Genomic DNA, 21,371 nt, shown 5'->3' with positions numbered 1-21,371 from the left:
CAAAGGAAAAAGGATCCAGAAGATCAACAACACAACCATACTACAGACTGAGGTTGCACAATTCATCTTATACTCTTACTGAAGAATTTACAGAATGGAATGGAATGGAATGGAATGGAATGGAATGGAATGGAATGGAATGGAATGGAATGGAATGGAATGGAATGGAATGGAATGGAATGGGGGAGGGGTAGAGGAAAAGAGGGACTTACAATGATCATCTAGTCCTACTGCCCAGACACTTAGGAAGACCAAAAGTTAAAGCACATTATCAAGGGCATTGTCCAAATGCCTGTTTAACACCAACATGCTTGGGGTATCAACCACCTTTCTAGCAAGTCTGTTCCAATGTTTGACCACCCCACTCCACCCACCCCACCTTCAGTACAGAAATGCTTCCTACTGTCAGGTCTGAACCTCCCCTGATGCAGCTTTGAACCAGTCCCATGCATCCTGGCACCAGATCCCAGAGAGATCAGCACTCTCCTGCCCACTTCCACCCTCCAGGAAGCTGTGTGAGGATTTTGTCTGAGGATCCCTCCTCACCTTCTCATGGACTCTTTCCTAAAAATGCCTGAGAACCCTGGCCCTCCAGTCTCCCAGTAACAGGATGACAGTCAGCAGAGCTTCATGGAGTTTGTGATCTACTTCAGTAAAGTTTCCCTATTTGCCCAAGCCACGAATGACAGAGGAAAGGAGGCAGTGTACTATGACAAGTAGTTAGGTGTTAATATATCCTTTGCTTTCACACAAACCCATGAATAAATAAGGAACAGCCAGTGAAAAACACTACAGTTAAATTCCTCCAGGAATTACTTCAGGTCCTTTAACTCCAGTTTTATACTGGGAAGCCATACACCTTGGTCATGATGAGAGTGCTTCATAGCTCTGACCTAGCTTAGTAAAAAGCACTCCTAATGTGCAATGCAATCATGAAATCACTGTGATTGTCTTCATTTAGTGAACTGGCACAGGAACAGCAAAATGACCAGTGCTGTAGTTTAGATCCAGACAGCAGATGAGCCCCACGCAGCCACTCACATGTTTCCCTCCCATCTGCACCCTGGTGGAATGAGAAGGAAAATCGGGAAAACACAAAATCCCTGGGGTTGAGACAAGGACAGCTTAACAGAACAACTGAGAGAACAAAGAAACAACAGGAGTAACAATAATACAAAGGAAGTAACATACAAAGCAAGTGATATAAAATACAATGATCCCACTTGAACAATCAGCAACAAAAATCCCAGCCTGCCCTGGCCAGCCCACTCTGGCCAGCCCATTCCTCCCTCCCCTTATTAGCAGGCACGAAGTAGTACAGTGTTGACTATCCCATTGGCTGGTTCAGCTGCCTGTGCTGCATGTAAGCCCTCCCAGCTTCTTGGGAAGAAAATTAAGCCTGTTCCAGTTGATCCCAGAACTACCAAATCACACTGGCTACACACCTATGCCAATGTCTGCTGGTGTGGCAAAGTCAGAAGTAAAAAATATCTGTTTGCTGTCTCTGTTACTTGTGTGGAAGAAGCAGCAGCAATTTCAAGCCTCTAGGTTTCCTCTTGCTATTTTCTTCTTGTCCTATGTAGTTTAAACAGCATCATGACTGCATTTCACCTCTATGGCTTCTGTCACTGTCAACTGCCATGCAAAGAACTCTCTTGCCAACACTAGCAGCAAAGCCTTTCACTGCACAGAAGCAGAGGGTTTCTGCAGACCCCATTTAACAAGTCAGGCAAAAAACACATTCTACTTCAGCAACACAATAACATGCCAAAATTATTTCACAAAAATCTAAATCCCCTAGTCACACAGACCTTCAAACAAACAAACAGCATGAATGCCTTTCCTTGCTTACTAACTTAGCTCACTTGCCTTTCAAAACACCTTGATCCTTTCATCCCCTCTGACTGGCAATATTCCAAAGGAAAATTAATTTGATTGTCCTATTTCAGCCTGTGGTGAATGATGCCTGTGCCCAAGACTACATCCCAAATAGTGGCAGGACATGTCCCCATGTTCAGCTTGAAGACCCTCTTCCCTCTCCCTTCTGGAGTAGGGGAGAGGAAGTCTTGGCCCACTTAGTCTGGGTAAACAATCTTCCTGGGCCCGTTGGTGTAAACAAAGCTCAGGCGACATGCTCGTGCTGGCTTTGTTTAAGGGTCATGCTCACACCACATTTGGTAAAACATCATTTCATTGTTTAATTGCTCTGTTTACCAAGGATGCTCACTGGACCAGTGTTCGTGTGGCAAATGTTAAATAAGGGTTGTTTTGGTAAACCATGCCCCGTGCTCCTTGCTCCGTGCTTGTACCTGTGCCTGTTCCCGTGTTTGCCTCACGCCTTGCACTGCCGAGGGATCCGCTTTTGCCCGGGACTCGAACCGGCGTGTTCGATTGCATCACCGCAGATCGCCACCGTCGCCCGACTGACTGCCCATGACACCGCCTGTCCTGGATTGCCACAGCTACCCTGAGGTGGGGACATCACTGCGGCAGGACCGGCACCTCCCCGGCCGATCCCTGTGGATCGCGGAAAAGGTCGCCCCAGCCTTGCAGAGGAGCCGCTTTTTGCCATACCCTGCGACCGTGGCGACAAGGCTTATCCCTCCGGAGTGGCAAGCTTGTTTTACACAGCGCACCTCACAAACTGACTTGCAAAAGCCTCCGAGGCTCACCGGCAAACTCCCAGGACCCTTTTGTTCCGAGAGGAGCCGCAACCACGGAGCACAGTGCCACGTGGCTGGCGCCATTTCAATTGCTTTATTATGATACAATCATGCTACAATTTCCGGAAATACAAAACAGTATTAAGTAAAGACCTCGCGAAGTTCTTCAGTTAGCGAGTAAGCTAAATATTTCTTCATAGAGTTTCTGTAGTGGTTTGTGCCAAACTGCCTGTTTGGGGGCTTGCCGATCCCCGACAAGCACTCACCCCCCCACCTCTGCCTCTTTCTGAAGTAGTTTCACTTTCTAAACTTCTAGATTTCCTCAAACTGTTTAAAGCGCCCATGTATATATATACGTTCTGCAGAATTGATTCTTTCCAACTGAATAATAGAACCTGTAAATATCAATTGTAAATAACTTGTAATATAGTGTAAATAAATATTTATAAAACCTCTATAGATATCTCCACCGCTTATTTTCGGCAAGAATTTACATTTCACAACACAGCCCCATAAAACGCAATGTCTGGGGAAGAGTGGCTGAAAACCTGCCAGGCAGAGAGGGACCTGAAGGTGCTGTCAAAAACCATTTGACCGTGAGCCAGCAGTGTGCCCAGGTGGCCAAAAAGGACAACAGCATCCTGGTTGGTATCAGGAATAGTGTGTCCAGCAGGAATAAAGAAATAATTTTCCCCCTGTACTCAGCACTGGTGAAGTTACATCTCAAATGACATGTTCACTACAAGAGGGACACCGAAGTGCTGAAATGCATCCAAAGAGCAACAAAGATGGTGAAGGATCTAGAGCTGAAGACTTACGAGGAGCAACTCAGGGAAATAAAGTTGCTTAGTCAGGAGAAAAGGAAGGTGAAAAACCTTCTCACTCTCTACAATTACCTGAAAGGGTGTGTAGCTAGGCAAGAGCCAGTCTCTTTTCCCAAGTAGCAAGTCACAGGACAAGTAGAAATGGCCTCGAGTTGCGTCAAGATAGGTTTAGATTGGATATTAGGAAAAATTTCCTCACCAAAAGTGTGAAGAAACACCTGAAACAGCCTGCTCAGGGAAGTGGTGGAGTCACCGTCCCCAGAATTATTTAAAAGATACTTAATTATGACACTCAATTAGGACATAGTTTAGTGCCGAACTTGGCAGCACTAGGTTAACGATTGAACTCAGTGATCTTGAAGGTCTTTTCTAGCCTAAATAATTCTCTGAGGGGGAAAAAAAGGACGAGAAAAAAACAAACAAAAATCCACACGTGGGGACAGAGTAGGGAGGGTTCAGAGAAGGGCTACAAAGATCATCAAAGGACTGGGAAGCCTGCAATATGAGGACAGGCTGAGAGAATTGGATTTGTTCAGCCTTAAGAAGGCTTAGGGAAGACCTTATCACAATGTTCTGTAAAGAAGATGGAGACTCCTTTTTAACAGTATCCACCACAAGAAAGACACTGAGTTGCTGGAGGGCATCCGAAGAACAACAAAACTGATGAAGGATCTAGAGCACAAGTCTTACGAAAAGCAGCTGAGAGAACAGGGCTTGTTTAGTCTGGAGAAGAGGAGGGTGGGGGGGTAACTGTACATTTCTCTACAACTACCTGAAAAAAAGGTTGAAGCAAGGTAGGGCTTGGTTTCTTCTCCCAGGTTACCAACAACAGGAGAGCAAATGGCATTAACTGGCATCAGGAGAAGTTTAGATTGGATATTAGGAAAAATTTCTTTACTGAAAGGATGGTTAAGCATTGGAACAGGCTTCCCAGAGAAGTGGTGGAATCACTGTCCCTGGAAGCGTTCAAAACTATGTAGATGTGGCTTGTAAGGACATGGTCTAGTGGCAGTATGAGGTTAGCAGTTGGACTCAATGATCCTGGAGGTAGGATACACCTGCTGCAAAAGGGAAAGGGATCCATCCCAGCACAGGAGCTAGCAGGGCTCACTGAAAGAGCTTTAAACTAGATTTTAAGGGGGAAAGGCACAAAATCAGGCTTGCTATAAATAAGCCTGAAGACAGCACACCAATGTTTGAAGGATGCTGTGCTAGAGAGGTCTTTTGCTCTGCCCACATGGCAGCAAAGACACAAGGGTTACTTATGGGTTATTTATGGGTTAGTAACAACAAGAAAAACTGAGAACAGTCAGGTAGGGATTAGGACTTCTCCCTGCAAAAGTTGATGGCACCATTAGACCGACATAGACAGCATGGACAACAAACAGGAAGAGCTGGAAGCCATTGTGCATCAAGAAAACTATGATATAGTGGCAATCACAGAAACATGGTGGGATGCCTTACACAACTGAAGTGCCATAATCAACGGCCATCTTGGACACAGCAGTCAAGAAACTATTAATAGAGTTCTTGATTGCTGAGGAAGTAAAGAGGGGAGTCTGGAGAACTGTCACATTGGACTCCTGGAAGGCAGACTGTGGCCTGTTCTGGAGACTGGCTTGACAGACTCCCTTGGGAGGCAGTTCTGAAAGGCCAGGTAGTTCAGGAAGCTGAACATTCTTCAAGAAAGAAATGAAGGTGCAGGAACAGGCCATCCCCATGTGCCAAAAGACAGGTTGGCAGGGAAAAAGGCCAGCCTGGCTGAACAGAGACATTTAGTTGTATCTCAGGGAAAAAATAAGAGTTTATGGTCATTGGAAGAAGGAACAGGCTACTCAGGGGGCCTGGAAAGTTATGAGGCTATGCAGGGAGAAAATCAAAAGGCCCAAATCCCAACTGGAAATTAATTTGGTTTCATCTGCTAAAGCCAAAAAGAAACACTTCTACAAATAAATTAGCAACAAAAGGAGGCCTAAGGAGAATCTCTATCCATTTTTTGATGCATGGGGGAACACAGTGGTCAAGGACGAGGAAAAGACTGGGGTACTCAATACTTTCTTTCACTCAGTCTTTAGTAGTAAGACCAGTTGTTCACTGGGTACCCAGCACGCTGAGCTGGAAGATGAGGAAGGGGAGCAGAATGATGAGCCCCTAATCAAGAGGAGATGCCTAGCAACCTGCTGCACTACTCACACATACAGAAGTTTATGGGGCCAGATGTCACATACCCAGGGATACTGATGGAACTGACAGAAGTGCTCACCAAAGCACTTTCCATCATTTACCAGCAGTCCTGGGTAACTGGGGACATCCCATGTACTGGAGACTGGCAAATGTGATACCCATCTACAAGGGACAGAAGGACAATCTGGGGAGCTACAGACCTGTCAGTCCTACCTCAGTGCCAGGGAAGGTCATGGAGCAGATCACCTTGAATGCCATTAGGCAACACATACAGGGCAACCAGGTGGCCAGGCATAGTCAGCATGGGTTCATGAAGGGGCAGATCCTGCTTGGTGAACCTGATCTCCTACAACAAAGCGACCCACTTAGTAGTTGAGGGAGAGGTTGTGAGTGTTGTTTACATGGAATTCAGTAAAGTACTTGACTCTGTCTCCTGCGGCATCCTCCTGGAGAAACTGGCCGCTTATAGCTTGGGTGGGTGGACATGTCACTGCGAAAAAAAGCTGTCTGGTTGGCTAAGCCCAAAGAGTGGCAGTGAATGGAGTTAAATCTAGTTGGTGGCTGGTCACAAGTGGTGTTCTCCAGCACTCAGTTGTGGGGTCTGATCTCTTTAACATCTTTATCAATGATTTGGATAAGGGGTTGAATATACTCTTGTAAGTTTGCTGGTGACACTAAGCTGGTAGGGAGTGTTGATCTGCATGAGGATTGGAAGGCTCTTGAGAGGGACCTGGACAAGCTGGATTGATGGGCTGAGGCCAGTTGTATGAGATTCAAAAATGTGACATACTGGGTTGCAGACTTGGGGAAGAGTGGCTGGTAAGCAGCCCTGCAGAAAAAGACCTAGGGGTGCTTATCAACAGTTGGCTGAACATGAGCCAGCAGTGTGCCCAAGTGGCCAAGAAGGCCAAGAGCATCCTGGCAAGGATCAGGAATAGTGTGACAGGCAGGACCAGGGAAGCAATTGTTCCCCTGTACTTAGCACTGGTGAGGCCACACCATGAGTTCAGTTTTGGGACCCTCACTACAAGAAAGACATTTTGATGCTGGAGTAGGTTCAGAGAAGGGCAACAAAGCTGGTGAAGAGCCTGGAGAACAGGTCATATCAGGAGCAGCTAAGGGAACTGGTATTGTTTAGTCTGGAGAAAAGGAGACTGGGGGGAGACTTCATCACCCTCTACAGCTACCTGAAAGGAGGCTGTATGGCGTTGAGTGTTGGTCTCTCCTCCCTAGTAACAACTGATAAATTGAGAGGAAATGGCCTTGAGTTGTACCAGGGGAGGTTTAGACTGAACACAAGAAGAAAAATTTTCACTGAAAGGGTTATCAAATGCTGGAATGAGCTCCCCAGGAAGGTAGTTGAATCACCATTCCTGGAGGTGTTTTAATAGACACATAGATATGATGCTCAGGAACACGGTTTAGCAGCAGACTTGGTGGAGTTAGATAATGGCTGGATTCAAAGACCTTAAAGGTCCTTTCCAACCAAAATGATCTTATGATTCTGTGCACCCTTGCCAAAGCAAGCCTGTCACCTACCTGAGGTCTGGTGCTTTGCTCTCCCTCTGGATGTCAGAAATAGCAGATGAAAAACATTCTGGCCCCATGATTGATGAAACAAACTGTAACCTTTACTCCATGGCTTGCTGTGCCAGTATGGCACACTTGCATCAGCTTGAACTTTAAGAGCAGGCTGGAAAAGGCTTTGAGAAACCTGGTCTAGTGGAAGGTGTCACTGTACGTGGCAGGGGGGTTGGAACTAGATGATCTTTAAGGGCCCTTCCAACTCAAGACATTCTATGGCTTTATCATTCCATGATTCCAATGGGAAAGAAGTATCTAAAATCACCTTTACTTTGCATGATATAATTGTTTGGGGAGATCTTGTTTTTCCTTTTTGAAAATATTTCTAATTTAGAAAGAGGTCTCTGCATAATGAATTAGCATTTCCTGGATTTTACCACTCTGCGTAGACTTTTCCCTTATTTAATAAGTGGGCAAGTTCCAGGCATAAATTCTCCTTTATTAAATAAGTGGGCAAGTTCCAGACACATTTTGCAACCACATTGTCGTCTGGCAGAAGATCTAGCACCCCGGACAGCATCCTGACAGACATCAGAAACCGAGGCTTCACCAAAAGATGCTTTTTAATTTGCTGTCTCACCAGCTCCTATTACAATGCAAATCTTGACCCTCACATGCAACATTATGTTAGGATGAATATTTGCCCACAGTATATGTTGTTAAGGATGGGCAGATACTTCTTCCAACTCAAGTTAGTCACTAAGCCACAAGAAAAGGGACAGATCTCAGTTGTTACTTTCACTGCATCCCTCCCCTTCCTGCCTTTAACTGCAGTCTCTAAGCAATTATTTCCCTTAAGGAGATTCATGGATCTCCAGCTGCAGTAACTGTCAGGTATACGTGTTCACTTCTGTGCAGGCAATCTTATTCACACTGTAGCAAACAGTGCAAAATCTCCTCTTCTCCAAACTATTTCTCCTTCAAAAGAGGTGCTGAAGAATAAAACTGATACCATACAAACTGTTATTCTCTTTCACAGATACCTTCAGATCTTGCTATTTTCTCCAATTTGCAAAACTGAAGTAGACTCTTTCTACTTCAATTTGATATTCCCACTCAAAATATCCCAGCTAAAACTTGAGTTTCTTGCTCTGTTCTTGACTGTAGGAATTTTACTCCCGTGGTTAAAAAAAAAAAAAAGTTCCTTTGCTTTCAAAGACAAAAATAATTTTTTTCCATGGCATGGGAGAGAGTCGTGCAGTAAATGCTGAAGCTGCATATGACATCAATAACACCCTGCATGAAACATTCCCACAGTGCTATGACTCTACAGTTTCTCCAAAGGAAAATGAGCTAGAAAATGCATGCATGAGATACCATAGAGAACAGAATGCTCAGTACCACCTCACTGACTTTCTCTGAAGCCAGCTACTCCAGTTCCTAATAGCAGCCAGGAGTCAGGATCATCTCAGTGACAACCTTGTTTTAACTAAACTTTCAGGTCAAGCAGCCCAGAAAAGCAGCACAACTGCAACAGAACAAAAGAATCTCATTCACAAATACTTCATTGTTTTCAGTTTCTCTCATACCACTGCCTTTTATATTTCCATCTATTAGGCTAGAACAATTCATCACACATGGAAGGAAATATATTGAAACCATATAAAAGGTTGGCCTCAAATCCAGGTAGGGTCAGGGGGTGTACTTCATTACCATTGTCCTGCTTATTAAAATGAACTCTCTAAATAGAAGGTAAAGAAGTTTCAGCACTGGCTGTTTTTTTTGGTCAAGATGTTGGCAAGAAAAAGGGGCCTCCTACACATAGACAAAATGCTACTCTTTCTTTGGATTTACTCTGGCTTAAACCTGCATGCAATCTCTGTAACACCTGCCTCACCATGAAGCAAGAGCTGTGCACTGTACAGCACTATATGCAGCCAGCTGGTAGGGTGCCTGACTAGGTATGACCTACGGCCTGCACCCTTTATGTGAGAGGTCTCTTCCCTGACAGGGGGCTTTGGCCTCTGCTTGTTGCTGCCCTCTCCAGCTCAGACTTCAAACACTTGGCTCCAAGATCATTAACTATAGTGCCAATATGCTCTTCTGGGTCCCCATACAGCTCTTTCAGACGCAGACCACACCAGAGGCTCATAGCAATTCATCCCCTCTTTTGCCAGATGCAAAGGGGGAGGAGTGTGTGGGATGTGCAAGGTCCCTTGTGCCAGCTGTACTTACCTCCTAGAGCTTGTTTCATAACAAAATCCATGGTGATGACTTAGGGGTGCTGCCCACCTTCACACCTCACATGCACAGAGACCAGGAATCCTTGGACGGATGCCTGCAAAGAGGCACAATCAAAAGAAGAATAGTGTATCTAAAAGGAGAAAAGACCCGGTCTTTCTCAGCTCTCTCCCCTCAGTTTTTCTCTGCTTGCAAAGAAGTGCAGGTGAGTATTCCAGCCTCTCATCCCTGCAGATGCTAGCTTTGCAGGACAAGGCAGTTGGGAAGCAGAGATGCATGATGGCAGGCTGGAAATGGGCAGGAGGTGGTAAAGAGTCACTGTGGTTCTCCCAGCCCGGGCAAGTGGCCAAGCGTGAGCCTGCAGAAGCAGCACAGTGCTCTTCCTGGCTTATCTTCTGCATACGGGCAGGAAGGAGTTAAACCATTGAACTTTCACGTTTCTCCGCCTGCCTTTCACCCTCTAGGTTTTCGGACGGCCAGTTCCGAGGATGCTGCTCCGCCAGGGAAGGTCGAAGGGATATTTGAAAGTGAAGCGCTCTGCCGAGTGCCTAGGAGGGCAAGTGGGGATGCTGGGCGACAGGCGCAGATGCAGCTCGGGTGGCGGGATGGAGAGCACGGATAAGGGGCAGGTACCCTCAGAAACCCCAGCCAGATTCCCCCCAGCGCAATGCGAGCTTGGCTTACACCTCCTGAGAAGCCAGGACGGCTCAAGGTCGGGGGACGGCCGGGCCCCAGGTGCAGCGCAGCAGCCACGCCGCGCAGACTTCTGCTTCCCTCTGCCGGCCCCGGCCGCGGGGAGCAGCGGGCTCCACTCCGGGGCACACTGTCACCCCTGGCCCGAAATGGGCTCCGGTACGGGGTCACAGACCCGGAGAGCTGCGCGGCACGCCGGCACCTGGGAGGACGAGGGCTTTCCCCACCCTGCGTGCCCATACCCCGCCTCTCCTCACTGTCTTTCCGCACGCCGGCCGGCATGGCACGGCACGGCCCGCCCGCCCCGGTGCCGATACCTCGCTCGGCGGCGGGTGCTGTGCTGTACCGTGCTGAGCTGTGCTGTGCTGGCGGCAGGTGCCTGCTGCGGCTTCTCTCGTCTCCTAGAGGCTGTCGCCGGCGCCCGTGTGTCTGAGGGCTGCCGGGGCAGGTGCAGGGTAGGAGAGAATGAGTACAACCCTCCCTACTTTTCCCCCGCGCCCCTCTTTTTATCACAGGATTTCCGGACCATCCCACCGACACTGTTCCCTCCTTCCTCCTCCCCTCGTTGCGGGAGCTCGGCTCTCTCCCGCCCCCTCCTCCCTTCTCCCCCGCCCCTTCCCTGCGCCGCCTGCGCCCCGTCGCTCTCCAACTCCTCGGGGGGGCCGCACGCCCCATCCGCGGAGGTCTGCAGCAGCCAGGTGTCCTCGCGCCTTGCCGTGGGGGAAGCAGGGGAGATTGTCAGCCCCCTGGTTTATTTGGGGATTGCTTCTTTGCATCTCCTCGGGAGTCAGTGTGTGTGTGTGTGTGTGTCAGGGGAAATCTCTGCAAATCCTGCGAAAGAGGGAGGGTGGGAGAGTGATCCGCGTCCTCTCTTCTGGGCCCTTTCCGCAGATATTCTCTCATCCCCTAGGTCTTAGAAGGAGTTAGGGAGGCAAGGAAGAAGATGGGGAGGGAGCAAAGCTTTCTCCTCGTTCCTCCTTCGCCTCGGAAGTTACTGCGGCCGGAGAAGGGTCGCCGGTTGTGCGGCTCAGTTCTCTCGCTGTTCAGAAGTGTTTGCAGCACGCAGAGCGAGGCTAGAGGTGAGGGTAAGTCCTCTACCTGCGGTTGCCTGTTGAAGAGAGCGAGTACAGCCTTCATTCCAGACAGCATCTGAAGGGGAAGGGGAAGGAGCTGCGTGCAGTGCGAGAGCTACGTGGCAAAGCAGAGCAATACTCCCTTGCGCACCGGTACCCACCTATAGGGATGCTGGCAGCCGGCTTGGAGTTGGTTAGGGAGGGGACGAGCTCTCCTGCTGATCCGCCCTTCTGTCGCCAGCTGGAGAAGAGGCACAGCAGCCCTCAGAGAAACCGATTGGGGCTAAAGGGGCAGCGGCGCGCGGAAAGGTGCTCGCAGAAGTGGGAGCCCGGAGGCAAGGGGAGCAGCGCTGGCGTGGCCCATGGGAGACGTCTAAAGGCCAAGGATCGCACCGGCGCCTCACCTGCCACTGCGGAGAAAGGCATGAAGGTCAAATAGGCATGGTAAGGCAAATCCATCCCTTTCGGGGCAGCCATGCGGGCTACAACTACCTACCTAGTATTACTGACAAACTTCTGTAAGCGAAACTGAACACCAAGTGGGATGAAGAAGTCTGTTAACTCTCGGTTCACACCTAGCATTTCCAAACCAAAGGACATACTAGTGTCTTTCTGATTGCCTCTTTTCCATGCATACTGTAGCAGTAGCTCAGCCTGGGTGGCTGTGCCCAGGAAGTTAATCTGGGAGTCTGATGGACTTGTGCACCCAGGTTCCTGTACAGTTAACATTTCCAGGTCTGTGTTGCCACTCCAAGTGCCCATATAATTTTGAGCAGGGTTTATAATTTGGGTCTGTCAGACAGTACTTCACATTTTTCCTTTGTCATGTGATTACTTTTGGAGAGAAGGACAGTAAGCCCACCCCACACTACTAAACCTCCAGGTGCTTTTATGCCCTGGAGTTTGGGAGGGAACAAGACAAGGATCACAGAAGTGTGTGGTAATAGTTAAAACATCTAATTACTTAAACCCAGGTTTCTCCTCTCTACTTTGGCAATCTTGGAGCATCAAGGAATTCCTGCAGCAGCAAATGGTCAGCACACTCAAGTGGGGTTACTGAGAAATGTCATCCTTTCTGTTCATAGACTTCTTACAATCTTTGCAATGGCAAACGTCCTTCCTTGTGCAGAGAACAAAGTGATGTCATCCCCAAGGGCTTTCATAATCCACGTAAAACAATAGGCACATCAAGGATAAGACCTTGAAAGATCCTTCATCTACTCATTGACCTGTTTAGAGCTGCAGGTCAGTACCCAGAATCAGCTGACTGTCCAAAGGTACCCGTGGTTCTGTCCTCAGACTAGTCCCACTTTTTGCAGATTATAGAGCTGCTACAGAAAATCAAGACACATGAGGCAGTGAAACATTATAGTAACATCAACTGTTTCACAGGTCCTGCTTCTTCAGGAGAGCAAACCACAGGATCATCACGCCACAAATCCCACTGAGATACTCCTAGTCCCAGCTTCAGCATCTTTTCCCTACCCCAAATGCCAGTTTCCAAGCAACTCCCACAGGATGAACCTTCAAGATGAAAACCCAAATGCTTGTGAGCCTTATTTGGGCAACTCCTATCCACACGGTACCCTGACTTATCAGTCAACAAAGATCCCACCATTCTCACTACAGGGGTCAGGCACTGAATACAAATCTACAGCATGTTTTTGCCTGCTTTTGGGCTGTTCACTCTGGCTGTCAAAACATTTAAAATTCAAGCATTTTTGCCTCTTCAAAAGTATCTCTTTGTTTCTTCTTGTTCCACTCAATTTATAGCATATTTTAAGTAAGCTATATATTTTCCAACCAAATTATGTATGTATAGTCTTTAAAAGAAGTAGGTGTTTCCCTGTGGCAGTTTTAGGCTGTGCCTGGTAACTTTTCCACAGATCTTGAACAGAAAGTGGTAGAATGTAAATAAATCACCATTGGATATAAAAAGGAAAAAAATAAGGTCTAAATAATCCCATTTGACAGATACCTAACATAAAAGTTAGTTTTGTACACTAACTTTCTGTCTTTTTACTTCCTTCACTCTAGCAGGTACTAGCTTCTGACTTTCTGCTGGCTTTGCTGACCTTGGCTTTGTTGTGCATTTGTTTATACACAAATATTATCTCTCTCTGCTTTTCTCCTTTCTTCTCTTCTCCCATGTACTGGGGGGAAAGGGAGCAGAGAGGGAAAAGCTATTAGTAACCTCCTGATTTTGTCCAAGGGGGTTCTTGTGTTGTTTATAGATTGTAAATCTATGTAAATATTGTATATTTTGTATATATTCATTGCATTCCATATTCCTAGATTGTAGTTGTGCTTGTAAATACAGCTTCATTTGCTTTCCAACTGAGTTGATCTGGCAATTTTATGTTGGGGTGTAATTCCAACCCACCACATTCCCTTAAGTCAGAACCATCTAAGGATTTTTCAACCAATTTTGCTATATCAGGGAGGGTGGTAAGGGTGGGGGGTGTGGAATATCACATTTCTTGAAGATTACCTTTCTGGGTGAATGTTTGCTGGAGTTAGCACAAGACCAAATTTTTGCTGTTTGTGTCTATAAAACCTGAAACAAACCTGTCTTGATTGTCCTGTCTCCATGACATACAGGCACAAGTCTGCATATTTTACTTTCTGTGAGCACAGGTGTCCATGCCTAGTTTACTAACAAGCCCCTTTATAGGCTGCCATTTACATCTTTCTAGCTCCTAAGCTTTATGATTTCTTGTTTGTACTCTCCCATTTTTACTCTCATTGTCTGTGTAACTCCATCCCTTTCTTTGTTTCCTGTTCTTCGACCATGCTCTTGAGTTGCTAGACGGATTGTTTCTCAGCAGCACTCTGATTCCTGCAGACAGGCATGATAAAGATCCTGTAGCTCTTGTCGCCAGGATTTACTGCTCTACATTACAAGGCTTCTTGGGCAGATAGAAGTCATCCACAAAGCTGAGAATCCATCTTTATCACTCAGATGATCAAATCATGGTGTCTCTATCAAGACTTTGTTGTGAGATTACATTTCAAGAAATTTTGACAGAAAGTTTTACATCAGCAAATAAGACTCATCCAAATTGGTGCATTCTATGGAAATGTGTCTGTTTTTACAGAAATTTAAATACAAGCTAAAGAAAAATATTTTTACTTTCTTGTATTTGATGCTCTTGAGGCATTCTACTTTGATATGGTAAAAATGCTTGATTGCTCTTATGGCAATACATATTTGTATCAAAAACAGTACATAATCGTATCAGGATACCACATTTTTTCAGATTTTCTGTGTCATGGAGCATGGGAAAAAGGTCACATTTTTCTTCTTGGTTGCAGTTTGGAATGGAAGCAAGATTCAAAATGTCAAACACTTTAGAACAAAATTTCCACTTTCACAGCTAGTTCTGTGCTTCGCCTTCTTTTATTAGTCTACTTCTTGGCAAAGAAAAGGAACAGAGGGAAGATGCTAGCCTGTAATTCTTTCCCTGCTTAAAAGAGTAGTCACAAGTTCTGAGCTCATCTTGGAAGCGAGCTGTTCACCTCAGTGAGCATAATTTCTCAACCATAACAACTTTTCCTTTTCTCTTTAGATACTTCAGATACTTGTAGAGCAATTACTTCTAAATGTGATGCGTGATACTGGCAAATTAAGCTGTTACAACGTTCTGCTTGTTTACACTCAGATGTCTCCAAAAAGACCATAATAGATGCAATCCAATAGCTCAGGAATCCTCATACCTTCCTTCAGTCTTGAACTGCTCTGCACCACCTGACTTTGATAAGGAACCTAAGCATGTGATGAAGTAATTTTGTAGGTAGAGACTATTTGCTTGAAAAGAGAGACAGCAATACCTGGAATTAGCAAGTCTACACGATCCACAGTTATATTTCGTACATTTCGTCTCAGAATTAACATTTTTTCCCTCAGAGGAACAGTAAAAAGTAACTTGTGGTACAAATAAATAAATCCATCCAAACAACTCATTCTCTGCCTTTACTGGCAATGGTTCTTCAGTGTCACTCAGTTAGTAACTCCACAGCTGTTATGGGAACAAGGTTATACGCAGGTAGCAATGTTGGAGATCTATCCCTTCAGGCTGTACAACCAAATGCAACGTCCACCATGCAAAGAGAAAACCCATCTACAAAGGCAGCCACACCCCTGTACAATGGGCTGTTCTTTCATCAGCTACTTTCCAAGAGCCCCCAAGGACATCTCCATCATTCTTCTTCCTGCTTTATCCTAGTTTTATCAGTTGATCATATATGCTATAGACCCTATCAGAAGGGGATTTTTCCTTCTTGTATTTTTAAGGCTTTCACTCTTTAGTGCCACATCCTCCTGACAATATCAAAGTTGGCATTTCATCTTTTGCTCTGAAAGTATCCATGTGTGCAAGTGGAGCTAAAATGTTCCACCTATTCTTGTTTCTTCTCTTACTAGTGTACTTTTTACACCACATCTGTTAGACCTACAATATTATCCCCCTGACTTTTTGGATTACAGCAACTAGTGAATCAGAGCCCAGGGATTTATTTTGATCCTGTAATAACTTTCATAGCTCAAATGAAAGAGTTAAGCCTTTAATTCGTTCCACTTCCATATCCTCTCCATGCCCAGTGCATATAAAGTGAATACCTTAGCAAAAAGAAAAAAGTTAAGTATGCTATAGTATGTTAGTGTGTGTGGAATACATCAGGTATGACCCTACTAAGGAGTCACAAAACAGATGGCTGACTACTGGTCAACTGCAAGAGAAGCCATAAAAATTTTTTTACATCTAAATGAGAAGATTGTTAGACAAGAATGGCAAAAACACAGATTCAAGCTTAAGCAAAAGCACTACAAAAGGAGTTTGATTTGAAGCACCTCCTTAAGCTACAGTAAAACAATTACATTAGTGCATGCGTATTGGTGCCTTGCTGAATCCAAATTAGCTCCTTCAGGCCTGGACGTCTCAAATGCTGAGTGTCCCTGAATACAAATGTTGTGATTTGGAAACATGACCTGTCAATTCAACTCTTATACAGGCCCTTCCTGTATGACTCATTTACACTGTCACTAGTTTTAGCTAGTTTAGAACACAGAGAACATGCACTGTGTTCTATGAATCTTCAGGAGATGCAGATGTAAAGAGTAAAGTATCCTGTGTTGAGAGTCAAAGCATTTCCGTATTCAACAACTCAAATGCTTAATTATTAAGGTGCCAGTGTGAGATATAAGAAATTGTTCCATATGCTTGACTGTCTTTTCATTTCACATTGCTTTCCACTAATTAGTTATGTGCTATTTCTTTTGTAAAATTTAATCTTCAAGTTACAGCGTTTATCAAACATAAAAAGTCAGCTGATACACATTAAAAAAAAGGATGCCTGTCTGCAAGCTCCCCCTTCCTGTGCCAGTTATGGTTTAGCAGAGTGAGGTCATTTACCCACTTTCTGAATAGAAAAATGGAGTGCAGTGACGGGGGGAGCTGAGCTGTAGAGTTGTGGTTGGTATTGGATTCGTGATTTGCCATACAGAACTGAGAAATGTCTGTCCAAAGTAAGCTTAAGGAGCCACACAGGAAATTTTGATTTTTGTAATCCATTTGTGTTATGTCTTGTCAAGGTTTCCAAGCTGCCTGGGGATGGTGGTAAATTCCCTGCTGTGCCTTCCTCTAGAAATTGTTGTTTATTTCACTCCCACTCAGTCTGTACTGTGAAGTAAACAACTTCATTTGGAGAGTTGATTCTCTGTCACGGTAGAGTAGCGATAAACATCCAAGTAATGGGCTAGGATTAAGTGGCTAAGCACACACTTAAGCAACGTGCCTGAAAAACAGCCATGCCTTGATCCAGACCTCAAAAGAGTAAGAAGGAATCAAAGCTTTTTTAATATGGAAATAGTACCTGTGCAACCTAACTCTGCATTCATTTGGTTTTGCCTATCAGCTCCAAATTATTTTAATCCACCAGCAAGTTTAAAACTCACATAACACATGAGTAAAAATCTCAGATCACGAGTTTTGATTAGTTTCACAGAAATTCTTGGTTTGACAGAGAAGAGGAAGCTAAATTTAGTAAGTCTTCATTAAGGAAAAAGTGTAGTAAGAGTCCCTAAGAGGCAGCAGAAAATCTACTTAGGAGAGGTTTTAAGGAATTCACACTATGCTAGCTGGCTGACGTGGTGAGGGACTCAACTATATCCACACTCCACTTTTTACTTGCAGCTGCCTCTGTCGCAAAATTACTTTATAAGCTAATTCTAAATGAATGTCTGTGCAATTTTGTGATCTGAGATTTACCTTCTGCTCCACACCATATGACACTGCACTGTAATTAGAAAGTTAACCTAGAAGTTGTACTTTGAGAGGCTGTAGAAGTCTGCTGCTCTCTATCTGCAATAGATTTCATATTGCCCTACTCATTTACTGAAAAGTCATTGAACATTTACTTCTTTCACTGCTGATAATGACACAGCCCATGAAGGCATCCTTGCTACATGAAAGAAAGAGTGAGCAAAGCAAGAAAGGCATCAGCTTTCTGCAGATGCAGAATTTGAACACAAGCTTCCAGGAAGGAAGGTAAAATGAACACTTATTCCAAATATGAACGAACAGCTCTAGTATTACACAAAAATACAGATAGGTGAAATTCATCAGCAAAGTTAATGGAGAAAGAGTTGTGGCAGTTACTAAACAAGGCCATGAAAGGAAGTTTGACCCATGAGAAACATGGTAGCATAGCCAGAGATCTATCCCAACTCATCTTAATACCTTAGTGAGCAGTGGCTCCAGGGTTTAGCCTAGAGATATGTGGGTTGTAGAGAGGTGGGAGTCACTTTTCTCTCAAGTAATGAATAACAAGAGGAAACAGCCCCAAGTTGTGGCAAAGGAGGTTTATATTAGATAACAGGACAAATTTCTTCACAGAAAGCATTGTAAAGCACTGCATCACATGGAAATGATTGAATCACCATCCCAGGAAGTTTAAAAAATGCTTAATAACATGGTTCAGTGATGGATTTGGCCAGGCTATGTTAATGTTTGGACTCAATGATCTTAAAGGTCTTTTCCGTTCAAAATGATTCTATGACTCTTACAACCCTTATTAACAGAAAGATGTCAATATCACTATAGTACGTCCTGTGCTGGTCCCCTTCCTCCTATCTCAGCAGCAAGACAGGCAGTAATCTTAAAATGGCTTAAAAATCAGGGGAAAAGGACAACAGGCTTATCTCATTCAGTATTCATGGAAGATAGAGTAAGGAAATCTCAATGCAAACCAGCTAATGATTCCTGAAGGATATGAAAGGCATATCCAAACCCCAATTTGTCCAAGAACCTACCAAGACAAGCCCAAGAGATGCAATGAAGATTCAACAGATGGCATCCATTGTCCTCTGTGTCACAGACAACTCATTTCAGTCAGAGCAGCTTGGCACACTCCTCTTGGTGCTGGTGACTGGATGTGAAAGTGAAAGTGCAGAGCTTTAAACTACTTAGTGATTATTTAAATAGAAGTCCCTCCCATTTCTGTAAGTCCTTGTAAAGAGTTCTGTTAGGTTTATCTACTATGGTACATGTTTGTGTAAAAGCACAGAATAACATGGAGACCCAAGGAGAAGATTAGACGTGTCAAGTCACTGTGGAACAGAAAGACAGCAGAAATGTCATGGTTACTTGGCAACCAGTTCCCTCCTTGACTTCCTACATAGGATAGAACTTTACAATTAGGAGATGAAGTAGTCTGGGAAACCTTATTACGGTTCTGGGACTGAACTATTTTCAGGGTAGAATGACATGAGTATTCAGCAGGTAAGGTCAAGCTTTCTAAATCATACATAAATCTAGAGGGGATGAAGAAACCCAATCCACAAATCCTAGGTGAAAATTCAAATCACGGTGAAACGTTTACTGAGCTATAAAGGGCTTTCCCTGCGATGAAGCTGAGATAAGAGCTTTTCTGACTTCATGGAGGCTGCAGCTTAAAATACCAGAGGAGGCAGAAACTGAAACCAATGAAATAGCAGTTACCAAGCAAATAATAATGACAGCCTAATTCCAAATAAAATAAATGCAACTCGTGGAACAGTGTTAACCCCCATATCTAGAAAAGAGGACTTTACCCCACAGGATGACAGTATTTTTAATTACAGTTTCTGTAAAAGGACTTTCTTGCTTTATTTCTGACAAACAAGAAGTGCTTTCTTGCTTTGTTTTTTTCAAGATTTAATTCTAATTATTTTTTGCTTATGTTTTCAAAGAATTCAAGAAATGTTAAATTTAAAAAATGCCCCAAAAATTAAAACAACTTCTCATTTTCTAAACAAGTTTTTTATTAAAAATAGCAGTGATTTACTTCCTGAAAAGCAGTTTTGGTATATGAAAAATTTTAACCTCACACATTTCTAGCAAATATATCTGAAAATAAAATACTTCATCAGAAAATGCTACAGACAAACCCCAATATTTTAGAAAGTTATTATTAATTTCTGCTTCCAGTTTCTAGAAATAAAATAATTTTCAGGAGAGACATACTGTTTCACAAAATGTTTCTTTTAATCTTACAAGGGGTTACTTTAATCACAAAAAAATCTAAAACCCCTTGTTTTTATGAAGATATTTCATAAAGAAAAAAATAAAGGTTTGATTTTTTTTTTTCCACTAGGAAATATTGCTAAAATATAATCATATGACCCTTTTGTAAAATTCTCAGACTAAATTACCTTTTAAAGAAGAAAAAAGGATAGGAACGTAGTGTCCTTCCTTTTAAAATAAAGGCTTCTAAAGCGGAGACATGGGCATTGCCAGCAATCCAGTTCAGGGGAAGTAAAAGTATCCTTTACCAGTTCAACAATGAGAGGGGTCTCAAGACTTTCCTGTAAAATAGCCTTGCTTTCTGACTGGGTATTTAAACTTTGCTTGGCTCTTACTAGAAATTCCAGAATTGAGGAGCTTAATGAACAAACAACGTGTGTTTGCCTGGTTATGGTCAAACAAAATCACTGCCTGTTGTGTACCGCAAGGTGCTTTAATGTTGGTTGTGAATAGCCAGTGAATTAAATTGTTAATTGTTAAGTAACTCCACTGTGCATGATGTACATGGTGTATAATAAGGGGAGGGCAATGTCCTGGGTGTGGCTAGGATGGGGTTAATTTTCTCACAAGAAATTGGGAGGGATCACATTCAGGACAGCCAAACGCACCAGCCAATTGGGTATTCTATATTATACTGACATCCTGCTTGCTATGTAAGAGAAATTCTGGTGTGGGCATTTGTGGTAGTTTTTGGAGTAAGCAGCATCTGATGAGCAAACTGGGTTTTATATCACTCCCTTTATTTGTTACTTTTTTTTTTTTTTTGGTAGCATGATTATTCCTGCTGTTTTCTTTGTATTTTGTTATTAAACCTCCCTTATCTCAAACTGCGGGATCTTGCATTTTGCTCCTAATTCTCATTCTTATCTTACTCAGGTGGTGGAGGTGGAGAGGTGGAGTGAGCTTGCCTGCCATCTAGGCCTAAACCACAACAGGGACTGAGAAGATCAAGAACTGAAATGTCTCTGTACTCTTGCACTCCTAACATGGCAGTGGAAATCATGAAACCTATGCTTGAATCATGTAGGCTGACGAGAAATTAGAGTGTATGCTAATAAAATGTTCCTGACTGGGGCAAGAACTTGTGATAGGAGCAAAGCTGAAATTCACTTTTTCTAATAATTTCAGAGCTTCAGTAAACCCTTCCTTGCAGAGCTGTTTCCTTTGCTTCCACTGGAAAGATTTAGTATCCAATTAACTACTGTTAAAGAGGTTTTTTTTTTTAATTTAAATCTCAGCTTTTACAAAGCAAACTAAGAAAACACTTAGTAATTGCTCCACTTTTTAAAAGCTAGGTTAAGAAGAACCATTTATTATAAAAAATGAGCAAGCAGGCAATAAATACGTGAAGCTTTGATCACTGCCAAGTTACTCAGTTTTGTAAAGCTGATCTTTCCCCTCAATTTGAATTTCCCAAAGTTAAAATAAAGTTTTAGTAGCTGTGAACTTGAAAGCTAATTAAAATGAAATTACTTGTAGAAGTAGAGATATCTGGCTTTGCCAAACAGAAGGACATGTAAGGTTTTAACACAGCAGAGAAGAGCTGTCCCATGACTCATCTCCAATTGCTTTGGTTTTGTTTGCATTAAGGCTAGTAGTTAACAGTAT

At 43.8% G+C, this 21,371-nt stretch overlaps 1 protein-coding gene across 1 annotated transcript in view; it reads right to left on the bottom strand.

The window, feature by feature from the left end:
• CPLX1 (complexin 1) overlaps positions 1-2,397 on the bottom strand; it is a 99,887-nt gene extending 97,490 nt beyond the window's left edge. Inside the window, exon 1 of the mRNA XM_054397605.1 lies at positions 2,310-2,397. Coding sequence (XP_054253580.1) covers positions 2,310-2,397 — 88 coding nt within the window. The remainder of the gene's footprint in view (positions 1-2,309) is intronic.
• Between the last annotated feature and the right edge of the window lie 18,974 nt (positions 2,398-21,371).

This window comes from Indicator indicator, chromosome Z (genome assembly GCF_027791375.1).
Source record: "Indicator indicator isolate 239-I01 chromosome Z, UM_Iind_1.1, whole genome shotgun sequence".
Taxonomy (NCBI): Eukaryota; Metazoa; Chordata; class Aves; order Piciformes; family Indicatoridae; genus Indicator; species Indicator indicator.
Note: the sequence above shows the minus strand (reverse complement) of the source record. Positions and strands in the feature narration are given on the sequence as shown.